Source organism: Acinonyx jubatus, chromosome A2 (assembly GCF_027475565.1).
Source record: "Acinonyx jubatus isolate Ajub_Pintada_27869175 chromosome A2, VMU_Ajub_asm_v1.0, whole genome shotgun sequence".
Lineage (NCBI taxonomy): Eukaryota > Metazoa > Chordata > Mammalia > Carnivora > Felidae > Acinonyx > Acinonyx jubatus.
The window spans coordinates 153,500,357-153,514,310 of record NC_069383.1 but is presented as its reverse complement, the minus strand read 5'-3'; the positions used below and the strand labels follow the sequence as shown (position 1 = coordinate 153,514,310).

The 13,954-nt window shown below is 48.5% G+C and overlaps 1 protein-coding gene across 1 annotated transcript; it reads right to left on the bottom strand.

The window, feature by feature from the left end:
- Positions 1-1,487: 1,487 nt before the first annotated feature.
- SMIM7 (small integral membrane protein 7) lies at positions 1,488-13,332 on the bottom strand. The gene is made up of 5 exons (XM_015087839.3): positions 13,253-13,332; positions 13,129-13,170; positions 12,592-12,644; positions 7,845-7,935; positions 1,488-2,609 (listed from the first exon to the last, which is right to left on the bottom strand). Exons 1-5 carry the CDS (start codon positions 13,276-13,278, stop codon positions 2,594-2,596), a joined length of 228 nt encoding a protein of 75 aa, XP_014943325.1. The 5' UTR covers positions 13,279-13,332; the 3' UTR covers positions 1,488-2,593.
- Positions 13,333-13,954: the final 622 nt, after the last annotated feature.

The following is a 13,954-nucleotide window of genomic DNA, read 5'->3' as shown; positions in this document are numbered from 1 at the left end:
TTTTTTTTAATGTTTATTTTTTGAGAGAGAGAGAGACTGAACACTAGCGGGGGAGGGGCAGAGAGAGAGGGAGACACAGAATCGGAAGCAAGCTCCAGGCTCTGAGCTTGATGTGGAGCTTGAACTCGTGAACCACGAGATCATGACCTGAGCCGAAGTCGGACACTTAACCGACTGAGCCACCCAGGCACCCCTCTAATTTTTTTAAACCATACAATCGAGGGGCGCCTGGGTGGCTCAATCAGTCATGCGTCCAACTTCGGCTCAGGTCATGATATTGTGGTCTGGGAGTTCAGGCCCCGCATCAGGATCTCTGCTGTCAGCATGGAGCCCACATGGGATCCTCTGTCCCCTTCTCTCTCAGCCCTTTCCCTGCTTGTGCGCTCCCTCTTTCAAAACTAAATAAACATAAAAAAATGAAAAACAAAAAAAAAATAATAAAAACAAAACCAATACAATTGCTCTTTAAAGGTGTGTGTGCACAAATGTAGGCAAAGGAGAGAAAATGCAGGCAGTGAGGACACCCACACCGAACATTTAAGCTTGCTGAACTTTTCAATCGCCCCAGGCAGATGGGACCCTCAGACCCCTTTTGGAGACTGGAAACTGAGGCAAGGAGTGGGGAAGCAAGCAGCCAAGGTCTCACTAGCCAGGAGCAGAGACGGGACTCGAACCCACACCTAACTGACCCAGAAGCATGAGCACTTAAATTCTGGGCAACCCTACGCACCCAAAACTCAAACATCAATAATCTTTCACGTTAATGAGGGTTCTTGAAAAGCTTCCTCAAGATACACATCCATGAGACACAACTTTCAAAAGGTACAGCAGCCTCCGAAGCGATGCTGATGGGAACTTAACAAGGAGATAACAGTTCTCTGGGGAAAAAAATACAACTATTGAAACAAAATCTCAATGACAGCATTCTCTTCGCAGAGCACGATTCACCCCCATAACATATGAATGCCTCTCCTCACTGAAACCTCAGCACCAGTCTGAATAAGGCGGCGAGGTTTCCTCGCACCACTGACACGGCTTGATGAGTGACCAGGCAAGATCTCGGCACATCTGTTCTGGCTGACAAGGACACAGGCCTGGGCGAAGCTCGATTTGGCCGCTACGTTCCCCAGCGACTTACAAACCACATGCCCGGGTGTGACAAGGGAATAAATTATACAAGCAGTGAAGGAGAATGACGTTGGCAAATCAGGAGTGAGAGCGGATTTGACCCGAGTCTAGCAAAACCCCGCTGCTGTCACCGGCTCTTCCTATACTGCCAAGAGTGGCCGGGTCAAAAATCACATTGGCCCAATTCCAGCTGCACATTTATTCACGCAAAATCTCAAAAGGGAAACCTAAATATTGCCTCTTTTCTGACTTTTTGACAGCCTCCGAAATGAATTCTCAGTGTTCCCCACAGTGTAGTTCATAACAACTCGGGCTGGAAGTCAACTAACTTCTTGGTTAAAAAATGTATAAACAAAAGATCCTTTTTAGAAATGAGCTTTATTTTCAATGTGACTCAGTTCTGCAAGTCTACAGGTTTACTTGGTTACTTCTTCCTCCCGTCAGGTTTACCTACAAATCAGGATTTCAAAAACCACAACGAACAAATCAAACACCGGCAGGATCTGGGTGCTGACCACCGGCATTTCGTCTTGGCAATAAAAGGCCTCCCTTTCAATGAAGATTCTGTGCAAAATGCTAGATTTCCTCGAGTGAGGCTCCTTGTTTTTCAACCTTGAAATCACTCACTTGAAAATCAGACCCAGAATTCCAAACTTTGAGAACTGGGTCCTGATACCCTCCATGGACGGCACCCTCGTTCCAAAAATGATACAATTAATGGCCCCAAAAGTGACTTTAACAGAGGGCTTCAAGGCAAGGCGAAGTTTCTCCTAACACCCACATCTGCCTGCTCTGTACCTCTCTTCCATGGGAATCGGTAATACTTCACCCTTAAAGTCCTGGGGATGACCTCAGCTGCACTGAGTGGCCAAGCAGAGCCCATCGAGACAGGAAAGGAATTTGGACACAGGCCCAGCAACAATGAACTTGCTTGTTATTCGTAAATACAGTCCAGTAAAGAGGTTCCATCAAACTCAAAAGCCAACCTTTCTGTTTCAGATCCCTGGATAAAAATGATTTTTTCAAAACTTGGGTAATTGGAACCAAAAAGGATGGTTGTTAAAAATAAACAGAGAAATATCCAGAAGTGGGTTTCTAGCGGAAGCTTGGAAGAGGAATTCCAATCTAAAAAAACAATCTAGACATGTTCTTTTATCCGTAGGGAATGCAATGTTATCACATTCCCCTTCCATAAGCCCTCCTCAAACTCCTTAAGTAGTCAGCATTTCAGAGGAGAGACCAAAGTGAAAAGATCTTTGAAAAGAAAACAATGACGTGGCTGGGAAACCGTGTGCAGCTTGGCGAACATTTTTTTCCACCCACCACGAACTTGGGCTTTCTGGGAAGATCGCTGGTTTTCCAGTCAAAACCATTCTTGAAGTCATCAGGAACGGAGGAAGGGAGACCCGGCATCTGGGAAGGTGGTTCCTGGTTCCTGGTTCCCGGGAAGGCATATATCTGGGGCTCAGGAGCCAAACAGCCTGGAAAAGTCGGAGGGCAGAAATGTACGTGAAGATGCGAACGAAGCAAAGCTATTGCTCTGAAAACACTTTCAGAAGATTTTTTATGTTACTATTAAGATTATTTTGTATCCTTTATAATTTTGTAAGTGATTTTTCTGTTATGCAACGTGAACATACTTAACACTACCAAACAGTACATTTTATTTTTTTTTAATGTTTTTATTTATTTTGAGACAGAGACAGAGCATGAGCAGGGGAGGGGAAGAGAGAGGGGGAGACACAGAATCCGAAGCAGGCTCCAGGCTCTGAGCTGTCAGCACAGAGCCTGATGCGGGGCTTGAACTCACAGAGTGTGAGATCACGACCTGAGCTGAAGTCGGAGCTTAACCGCCTGAGCCATTCAGGCGCCCCCAAACAGTACATTTTAAAAAGAAGAAAGCTATTTAACAAAGTATCTACTTCATCAGAATCTGTAACATTTTAGCCCATTCTCTTACTGCCAGTCAGTGATGACTTTCATAAATTAAAAAAAAAAAAAGATATCAACGTTATTCCAGTGAAGGAAATCCTGAACAGGGAAGGCTTGGAAACTGTACAAATGTCCATGAAGTTGAGAATGGGCATGTAAGTTATGATAGAGGTTTACTGGGGAAAACCACAGGGCTGTTAAAAAGATATATATGGTGGGGGGTTGCCTGGGTGGCTCAGTTGGTTAAGCATCTGACTTTTGATTTCGGCTCAGGTCATGACCTCACAGTTCCTGAGTTCGAGCCCTGCATCGGGCTCTGTGCTGACAGTGTGGAGCGTGCTTGGGATTCTCCCTCACCCTCTCTCTCCGCCCCTTCCCTACTCTCATGTGTGTGCACGCATGCACTCTCTCTCTCTGAAAATAAACTTAAAATACACACACACACACACACACACACACGGAACTCTGTTACCTTTACGACATTTCTATAAATCCAAACTCTTTCCAAAATAAAAAGCCTTTTTAAAAAAAAAAAAAAAAAACAGAAAGTGCAGGACCAACTGGATTACGACATATGCAAAAGAATGAAGCTGGATCCCTACCTCACACCATCTACAAGAATTAACTCAAAGTGGATCACAGACCTCACTATTAAAATTAAAATTAGAAAACTCTTAAAAGAAAACTTAGGCCTACAGGTGCCTGGGTGGCTCAGTCGGTTGAGCATCTGACTCTTGATTTTGGCTCAGGTCATGATCTTAAAGTTTGTGAGTTTGAGCCCTGCTTCGGGCTTTGCGCTGACAGCGTGGAGCCTGCTTGAGGTTCTCTCTCTCTCACTCTCTCTCTCTACCCCTCCCCTGCTTGCATGCTCTCTCTCTCAAAATAAACAAATACACTTTTAAAAAAAAAAAAAAGAAGAAAGAAAAGAAATCTTAGGCTTAAATCTCCATGACCTCGGGCTAGGCAACAATTTCTTAGCTATTACACAAAAAGCACAAGTGACAGAAGGAGAAATAGATTGGAGTCTACCAAAACTAAGATTTTTTTTGTGCTTCAAAGGACACCATCGAGAAATTGAAAAGACAACTCCCAGAATGGGAGAAAATACTTGCAAATCACATATCTGATAAGGGACTGGGATCCACACTATAAAAAGAACTCTTACAACTCAGTAATAACCCAACTAAGAAATGGACAAAGGATCTACACATTTTTCCAAAGAAGATATACAAATGACCAATAGGCACATGACAAGACGCTCGACGTCATTCACCATCAGGGAAATGCAAATCAACCCTTACATCCGCTAAGACGGCTCGGCTCTCATCAGAAAGACCGACAATCGCAAGCGTTGGCAAGGGTGTGGGGAAACTGGAACCATCAGACGCTCCTGGTGGGAAGGCACACTACTGCAGCGACTTTAAAAAATAGTCTGGCAGAAGCTCAAAAGGATAAATATAGAGTGACCCTAAGACCCAGCAATCTCACTCCTCGGTATTTACCAGACAGCCTCGAAAACGTGTGCGCGAATGTTTGTATCAACAATGTTGGAGACAGCCGAAAAAATGGAAACATCCCAGATAGCCATCAACGGATGGATACAAAAACAAGCCGAGGCGCAGCCATACAATGGACTATTCTTTGGCCACAGAAAGGAATGCAGTGTTGACATGCCACGGCATGTCGGAACCTACGAGACATCACGCTGAGTGAAAGAAGCCAGACACAGAAGGGGCCACACACTGTTGCGATTCCATTTATGCGAAACACCCAGAACAGGCAGATCCATAAAGAAAGCTGGAGGGAGGGGAGAACAGGCAGGAACTGCTTAATGGGTCCGAGGTTTCCCTTTCGGGGGTGATGAAAACGTTCTAGAATTAGATGGCCGTGGTGGTTTCACAACCCTGTGAATATACGACAAAACACTGAGTTGTGAACACCAACTTGCAGTTTTTTTGTACTTATTCATCCTTTTCCGTGGTTTTACATGCTCGTGTTCTCCCGGTCTTCCTCTCCCCAACACTTTAGTATGAAGACTGCAACGTAGAGAAGACTTAACAGAACGGTTCAGTGAACACCCACATATACACCACCTCCATTCTGCAATTAACGCTCTGTTGTACAGGGTACCTGTCAATCTGTCTCCCTTATCTTTGATGAGTTCCCAAGTTAAGCTGCAGACGGTAATACTCTCGGTCCCTAAACCTTCAGGCACGTTTCTCTCTGTATTTCAAGTTTTTCGTGCCTTTTTAAAATTTCCAAAGTAGCTCAGCTCAAGCAATACAGAAGTGGGTGCAGGGAACTGTGAACCATCCCCTCAGGCCCTGTTAACCTCGTCAGCGGTCACAGCATGGTCACCTCTGAGCATGGTCACGTCTGCGGACAGCCTGGAGTAGATCCGTCCAACTCCCTGCCTGGAAGTCTCCCCACACACTTCAGGCATTTATTTAATGTTTACCGCGTGCAAATCACAACTGAGGCCAGAGTGTGCATTTAAGTGACATCCAGACGTCTTTGCTTTCAAAACACTCCCCTGTGTAGACAGAAGTTTTAGCACACCATCAGTGACGGTAGCAACGGTCGTACGGGCGTCCTTTGAATTACCTGACTATTCCCCTGTTCTTGGACAGTTAGGTGATTTCCAGTTTTGTTTCGTTTTCTTTTTTTTGTAGCAAAAGTAGAACAGCTTTTATTATTTAAAAAGGCTTTGTTACTTTGAACACATCTAAGGCCTTATTTTATTTATTTTTGAGAGACAGACAGAGCAAGCACATGAGGGGGGGGGGGGGGAGGGCAGAGGGAGAGAGAGAGAATCTGAAGCAGGCTCCAGGCTCGGCACAGAGCCTGATGCGGGGCTTGAACCCACGACCCCGGGATGACGACCGGAGCCGAGGTGATTTCCAGTTTTTTAATATCCTGGGAAAGCCGGTCACTGCCTCCCTGACAGGGCCCTTTCTGAAAAAGATCTTCCCTCCCTGTGGCCCCTACTGGAAGAGCCGGCCTAGGTCAGGGGTCAGCACACTCCCTGTGTAGCAAGTGGCACTGTAAGTAGTTTGGGCTTTGCAGGCCAGGCAGTTTCCATCACAAGGTTTCAAGCGCTCCACGGTAACCAAAAGCAGTCACAGAAATGGGTGTGGCCGCATGACAATAAAACATCAGGAAAACCAGGAAATAGATATGGCCCAAGGGCTGTGGTTCCCTGACTCAACCTAAGTGATTCTGCCGGCACCAGGACAACCCCAATCTAGTAGGACCTGGGTGACACCAAGCTAGGTCAATCAGGCTCTGCTCTCAGGAAGCAGAATCAGCACACTAGGCTACAGACTAAGCCAGCCTTGGGCTAAGCTGGAACGTCACAGAGCCTGAGGCTACTACCATCCTGGTCACCGGCCAGCAGAGGAGCAGTAAAGGAAGCTAGCTGGGAGAGAAGGATGATGAAGCCGCTGGACAGAAAAGAACAAAATGATAAAAACACACCGAGCTCACCCCTGCCCCAGGACCTTCGCGCGTGCTACGTCCAGTGCTACTGTGCTTCTCTTCGGTTCTGCAGATGGCAAGGCTGCCTCTTGTTCTTTAGGTTTTGATTTAAACAGCACTTCTCAGAGAGGCTCTTCCCGACCATTTCCCAAACTGAGAGCCTCCCATTTGCCTCATGAGTGAGGTTTTCCTATTTATTTGTTTTCTGTCCCTGTCCCATCTGCTATACTGTGTGCATTCACCGATGGCAAGGACTATGGCTGTCTTGGTCTCAGCTATAAGCCCAAGGCACAGCCCGTGCTGGATAGTTGTGAATGAATGAAGGAATGAATGAATGAATGAATAGGTGGGAACGTGGAAAGACCGAGGCTGGAGGAGCACCCCCAACACTGTTCTACCTCCTGTGAATCGTAGTTATGCTTCCCATGCTCTTCTGCAAATCCCCTGGGCTCTTCACGAGCCCTCTTTGTACCTGGACAGGCCTCAACCGAGCTCCCAAAGAGGGCCTCTCTGGGCATACATTGCGGTCCTCATTCGGGGCTCTAAAACACTTTCCAGTGACACAGTGAACCCCCCCTCCCCCCCATCTCCTAAGTCCTAAGTCCATCTCTAACAGCCACTGGACTGGCACCAGGTCCCCCCAGCAACCCTAAATTCAGCATCTCAATTATTCCGGACAGTCGATTTTCTTTCTCTCCCTCTTTAGGGTGAAGCAAGGGACCAGCCCAGCATGGACAAAATGCCAGATTCTCCTACTGTTTTTCCCGAGTCTGTTTACTAGGAGTCTCACAATTCATCAATAGCAGAATCAAAATTAAGGCCCCGCTGCTGGGAGGAAAACCAATCCGATTAGATTTGTTAAGCCTAATGAAGAAATGAAAAATGGGCACGAAAACAGAAAAAAGTCTGAAACCCTTCTGCTGGCTTCCAGCAGGGTAGGAAGCAGGGACCCAGCAGCACACTGGTCATTCAAGCCACATTTTCCACCCTGGCAAGACACCGAGCATACACTAAACACTGGCAAGAGGTAACAGGGCCAAGGCTCGAGGGAAGGTATCTCTTGGCAGCCTCTGCTGAGGTACCAGAAACAGCCAGGACTTGGAGAACACCGTGTTCCGGTCAAAGCTCCGGCCTAGACCACAGTGACACAGTCTAACCCGTGTAGACCCTGGGAGAGTTCTTATTTTGAAAGCAGAAAGCGTGACACAAAAGTGCCGACAGAGGAGACAGGGAATGACCATCAGGTGGGTCGATCTGGAGAACAACACTGAGGATGACACGGAAGCGGACAGGCAGGCTGGACTTACACGATCATGCAGAACATCATGAAGACATTCCACAGCGCAATGAAGATGCGGAAGTATCTGAGGCTCAGTAGGAACTCCCGGATGTTGTCACCTGCAAAGGCAGAAAGCATTTTTACAAGCACGGCTCACATGTCTGCTGTCACGGCTGCAGTGTGCTTCTGCAGTTTCCGCCCGCCCCCATCCCACTACCCCACGTTCCGGGGGCAGCATGGCTTTCCCTGTGGGTCGCCTCTGCTCCCTGACCCTTGGCATTCTGGCAGTAGCTGCCACTGACCAACCCCTGAGAGCACCCAGTCCCCAGTCTCTGATTGGCTCAGGGAGGGAACATGTGACCCAAGTCTACCCAATGAGAGTCAGTCCTGAGATTTTTTGTCTCAACCACTGGGAAGGTGGCATTTGCTTCCTGTCCATCTTTCTGGGCTAGGAAGTTGTAAGCCCAGTCCTTTGGGTCAGAGATTGGCAAACTGTGGCCCATGGGCCAAAGCCAGCCCCTCCCGCCTGTTTCTATATGGCCTGTTAACTAAGAATATCTTTGATACTTTTTAATGGTTAAAAAAAATCAAAGGAGTATTTTGTGAGACACAAACGTTACATAAAATTCGTATTTCAGTGTCTATAAATAAGTTTTATCAAAATACACCCATGCCCCCTCATTTATATATAGGAGATAAACCTCAGAGCTATTGTCGATTTGGTTCTGGCTCCAGACCACTGCAATAAAGCAAGTCAAATGATTTTTTTGGCTTCCCAGTGCATATAAAAGTTACGTTTACACTATACTATAGTCTATTAAATATGCAGCAGCATTACATCTAAAAAATAATGTAAATACATTAATTTAAAAATTATTGGTGGGTGTATAGATGGCTTGATGCTCAGTTGAACATCCATCTGGCTCTTGGTTTCGGCTTGTGTCATGATCTCCCAGTTCGGGAGTTCGAGCCCCACATCTGCTGGGGATCCTCTCTTTTTGCCCTTCCCCTTCACTTGCTCTCTCTCTCTCACAAAATAAATAAACTTTAAAAATATATATATTGCTGGGGTGCCTGGGTGACTCAATCAGTTAAGCATCCAACTCTTCATTCTGGCTCAGGTCATGATCTCAGGGTCTAGAGTCAAGCCCCCCATAGGGCTCCAAGTTGGGCATGGAACCTGCTAAAGATTCTCTGTCTCCCGGGGCACCTGGGTGGCTCAGTCGGTAAAGTGGCCGACTTCAGCTCAGGTCATGATCTCATAGTTTGTGAGTTTGAGCCCTGTGTCAGGCTGTGTGCTGACAGCTCAGTCTGGAGCCTGCTTGGGTTTCTGTGTTTCCCCCTCTCTCTGCCCCTCCCCTACTTGCACTCCGTCTCTCCTCTCCCTCAAAAATAAACACATTAAAATTAAAAAAAAAAAAATTCTCTCTCTCCCTCTCCCCGAGTGCACACACACTCTCTCTCTCAAAAAAAAAAAAAAAAAAAAAATACTGCTAACAAATGCTAGCCATCATCTGAGCTCTCAGCAAGTCATAATCACTGATCACCGAAACAAATAGAACAATGAAAAAATGTGAAAACCTGCTAGAATTACCAAAATACGACACACACAAAGTGGGCAAATGCTGTTGGGAAAATTGTGCCAACAGACCTGCTCGCTCAGGGTGGCCACACACCTTCGGTTTGTAAAAAACAAAATTCTCTGCAAAGCACAATAAAACAAGGTATGCCTGGATTTGCCGTGGCTGCTTTCAAGGAACGGAGCTGAGATGCGGCACCAGAGAAGGTACGACCCACAGGGCACCTGGGTGGCTCAGTCGGTTAAGCGTCCGACTCTTGATTTGGGCTCAGGTCACGATCTCCCAGTTTGTGAGTTCCAGCCCTGCGTCAGGCTCGCGCTGACGGCAATGCAGAGCCTGCTTGGGATTCTGTCTCCCTCTCTCTCCGCCCCTCCCCAGCTTGTGCACACACGTGCTCTCTCTCCCTCTCAAAATAAGTAAATAAGCACTAAAAAAAAAAAAAATAAAAGAGACAGAGAGAGAGAGAGAGAGAAAGAAGGTATGACCCACAAAGCCTAAAATGTTTATGATCTGTCCCTTTACAGAAAAATGTGCCAAGCCCTGCTCTCGGGTCACCTTTGTAAAAACAAGCAGCCTGAGAGTAAAACCAACCCAGAAGGACAAGGAGAGGATTGCATGCAGGGCGGCTGGTATGAGCCCTGAATCCAGGTGTGCCTGAGAACCGTCCTACCCTTGGGACGTTTCAACTTGCCTTACCCTTTGGCTGGGTTTTCAGTGTTTGCAGCTGAAAAAGGACACTAATTCAGGCAAGTGAAAGGGGAGCTCTGCTTTGATGATGATTCGCTCTAGTTCCCCAATGCCACAGAGCAGAACCCATTTCGAGAGGAAACAGCTTGGTACGATGAGACTCCAGAGATGTGGGTTCCAGAACCCTCCTTCAGGGTTTTAAGTCAATCGTCCTCCCTCACTAATCCTCCAGAATGAAATGAACGGGTCCAGATAGGGTAACCTACAAGCATGCTACCCAAAATGTCATCTCTAGACCACGGCTGTCCAGTAAGTACAGAAAATACCACGCAGGAGCTCAGAAATTTACACGGCCACCCGATATGACAGCCATCTGGCATCACTGCGTCATCCAAGCACCAGATGAGCACACAGACTTGCTGAACGCAGCTTAGATGAGTCTGGTATTGTTCAACCCACTGGGACAGCCACGTGCAGCTCAGCCCAGACTGCAGATGTCAAACGCGGGTCCATCCCCAACATGTCTGAGAGGCACTGCTCGGCAAGGCCCTTCCTTGAGCCCAGCATCAAAAAAAAAAAAAAAAACAGGCTCTCCTGCCATCAACGGATGCTAACTAAAGGCCACTTGTTCCAGGCAGCAGCCAAGTGCAGGGGATACAGGGAGGAACGAGACAGGCATCCCTGCCCTAAGGAGCTCACACGGAGGACAAATACTAAACAAGTAATCACACACCTGATTATTCACCATGACAAGTGCCATGGGAGCATACAAAGGGGGCATCCAACCTAGCCCGTGCTGGGGAGCAGGGGTTAAGCGCTTCGAGGAAGTGTATAAGCCCCGACCTTAAACTTGGGCAGGAGTTTACTGCCCTTCCACACAGGTGACCTTGGTCAGCCCCTGGCCTATAAATGCCCTAGCTTCCTCCTGTGTAAATGGGGGTGATGGGCAACTAGGAAGACCTCAGCACAGTGCCTGGCACACAGACAGCTGCAGCCACTACTGTGTCAGGGGGTCAGCCAGGCACAGGGAGAGGGGCATTTTCTGCAGCAGCAGCAACAAGCACAAGATTACTAGCTGGAAGGAGACGTGCACAGAGCCCCTGATCACAAGGAAGCCACTGTTGTGACTGTCCTTATCGTGGACACTCTCACCACCACCAAGCCCTCCCACATCCTACCCACCCCAGCTCCGATTTAGATCTACAGACCACAGCCCCAGGAGTTGGTCTAGTACCTTCCACAGAGTGGGTAAGCAATATACATATAGCTGCTGAATGAATGGATGTATGAACGAAAGAATGAATGGATGGATGGTCTAGTGACTGAGGGTACAACCTGCGGGGTCCGAAAAAGCCAGGTTCCAATCAAGAGGCTGTCACTGGTTTACTATGTGACCACAAGCAAGTCAAGCCACAAGCCTGAACCTCAGTTTCCACACCTATAAAATGGGAAAATTCCCTTTACCTTTTAGGGGTGGAGACGGAGGGGAAATACCCATAGGAAGCACCTAAGGGGGCAGCCGCCACCAGGTAGGCCCCCAATAAAAGGGAGCTGTCAGACTGTCATCAAATTCACTGCCCCTCAGGGTTCCTATTGTCCCTACGCAATGCTCCATCATAGCACCCACCGCCTTGGCTGCTCCCTGCTGTGTCCCCAGCATCCAGCACAGTGGCTGGCATGTGACAGGTGCTCAATAATGCTTGGTGAATGAATAAATGTATGGACACAGTAGTCATGTACACGTCTCATGTCTCCAACAGTCACATGAATAAATTCAGCAAGAAGTGTCAAACCTAGGGCCTCCAGAGGCCAGGAAGGTGAAATGATATCACGATGAGGGGCTGGGACGAGTAGAGGCCACAGGCCCTGCTTCAACGGGGTCCTGTTTTTCTCAACTTCACCCAACAGGTGCCAAGAGGTTGCTTGAACCCTGAGCTGTAGGATGTTCAGATTTTCCTTGAAAAATTTTCTTGAAAATTCAGACAACTGAATTTTTACATGACATCTGATTTATTTGAAAGCTAATGTTGGCATCTAATTAAAAAAGAAAAAACAGGTCTGCAGTACTCTGAAAGCAATAGCTACTTGTGAGGCTGTTCAGTTGCTCGTTCGTTCGTTCATTCATTCATTCATTCATTCATTCATTCATTCATGCTGGAAGACTGGCACCACAAGGGCACAGAAATGGGCCAAAACAAGTTGGAGCAAGTGTGAGGGGCAAATATTAGCCACATGGTATCATACATAAAGGAAAATTCTAATTGTACGAAGTTATATGAGTTCTGACTTATGCGGGAAGGGTTAGCAGGAGAAAGAAGGTCGACAGAGGTGAACAAAAGGAACAGCACATCCTCAGGCCCAACTCTCTCTCTCTCACACACAATCACACACGCACACACACACACACACACACACAGATTATTAAAAAGAAAACTGAGTTAAGGCTTGGTAAGAACAAATTGTCCTCTCTGAATGGACCAATTTCTGAGTCCAGAAAGGTGGTCTTACCTGTGCTGGGCTCCCTCGACTCCTCCCCAAAGCCCTGCGTGTCCTTCTTTTTCCTACAAAGAGGAACAGACAGTATCCACTTTCGGTGGGACATAAAGACCACTCAGTCCTCTGGCCCTGACCCTCAGCTCAGAGGGCCTCGGACACCGTTTCAGCTCTAGCCCTGCAGCGGACTTGGTGACCTCGGGGGGGGGTTTAATGCCCCTTTGGACCATCATCTACCAGCCAATCACAGCAAGGCCTGCAGCCACCAAGGTGGAGAGGTTAGTCTGTGGGTACGAAGGAAGGCTAAGAACTCTGGGGGGACGGGCCGGAGGCTCTCCGGGATGCAAGAAGGGAGATCGCCGTTAACGAAAAGTCTTGATTTCAAGTCACCATGGAGCGCAGGGTCACAGAAGGACAGACCAGGAAGGAGGCGTGGCCAGAGGGCTGGCTGGGACTTGGGGGCGTGGCCTACGACTTGGGGCGGGCTCACGCTCGTGGGGGCGGGTCTACGGGTCCCCTGGGTGGAGCCGCGATCCAAAGCGGCCTACTCACAGCTTAAAGTTGAGCACCGCCCCGGCGTTCATCAGCAGCGTCCTGCGAAGGGAGAATGAGGTTACCTGGGCCTCCCCTTGTCCCTCTTATCCTTCCTACCCCAGCCTCTAGCCCCCCTAATTACCCGAACAGCAGGATGTCCCCGATCATCGTTACGGCCGAAGCGTCCGTCAGAACCGGAAGCGGAAGCCTCGAAGAGGGAGGGGAGAGGAGCACAAACCGACCAATCTCGAGGCCGCGATGGCGAGGGCTGGTCCAATCGAAGGCCAAGACATGCAGGGTCCCGCCCTCTGAAGGCCAGGCCCCTTTAGGAAAGAACAAGCGCCCCTTTTCTCTGGGAGGCCCGGAGGGTATTGAGGAGAGGGCGGGGCGATGGTGTGACGTCACCCGGGGCGGAGTCACCCGCGGCAGTATTAGGTTACGCACTGAAGGCGTGCCGCGCTGGAGTGAGGCCCCCAGCGCGCAGGAAAATTAGTGCAGTAGCTTTATTTTCTGGGCTGGGGTCTCCGATGCGGCTTCTGGAGAAACCGGGCCTTCTGACCACTGAGATGCACAGGCGAATGGGTCCTGATGCAGTGGGCTCTAGGCACCGATGCCCGGGGCGGGGCGGGCGGGGGCTTCCTCCTGGGCCCCAGTGGAAGGCGGGGATCCCCACTAGGCTGGCGCTACGGGGGAGTGGGGGGGGGGGGAGGGAGGAGGTCCCAACAGAGCTGTCCCTTCGGAGAACAGGGATCCCCGCGAGGAATGGAGATCGTAACTTACAGAGCCCCATAGAGGATTAGGGTCATGACAGCTCCACAGACAATTGGGGTCTTGTCCCTCTGGG

Excerpts from the sequence above, each read along its gene's own strand:
- SMIM7 (XM_015087839.3), bottom strand. The coding sequence starts at position 13,278 with ATGATCGGGGACATCCTGCTGTTCGG. Across the intron at positions 13,171-13,252 it reads GGGGACATCCTGCTGTTCGG|GACGCTGCTGATGAACGCCG; the intron begins GTAATTAGGGGG and ends CTCCCTTCGCAG. Across the intron at positions 7,936-12,591 it reads GTCGAGGGAGCCCAGCACAG|GTGACAACATCCGGGAGTTC; the intron begins GTAAGACCACCT and ends CTGCCTTTGCAG.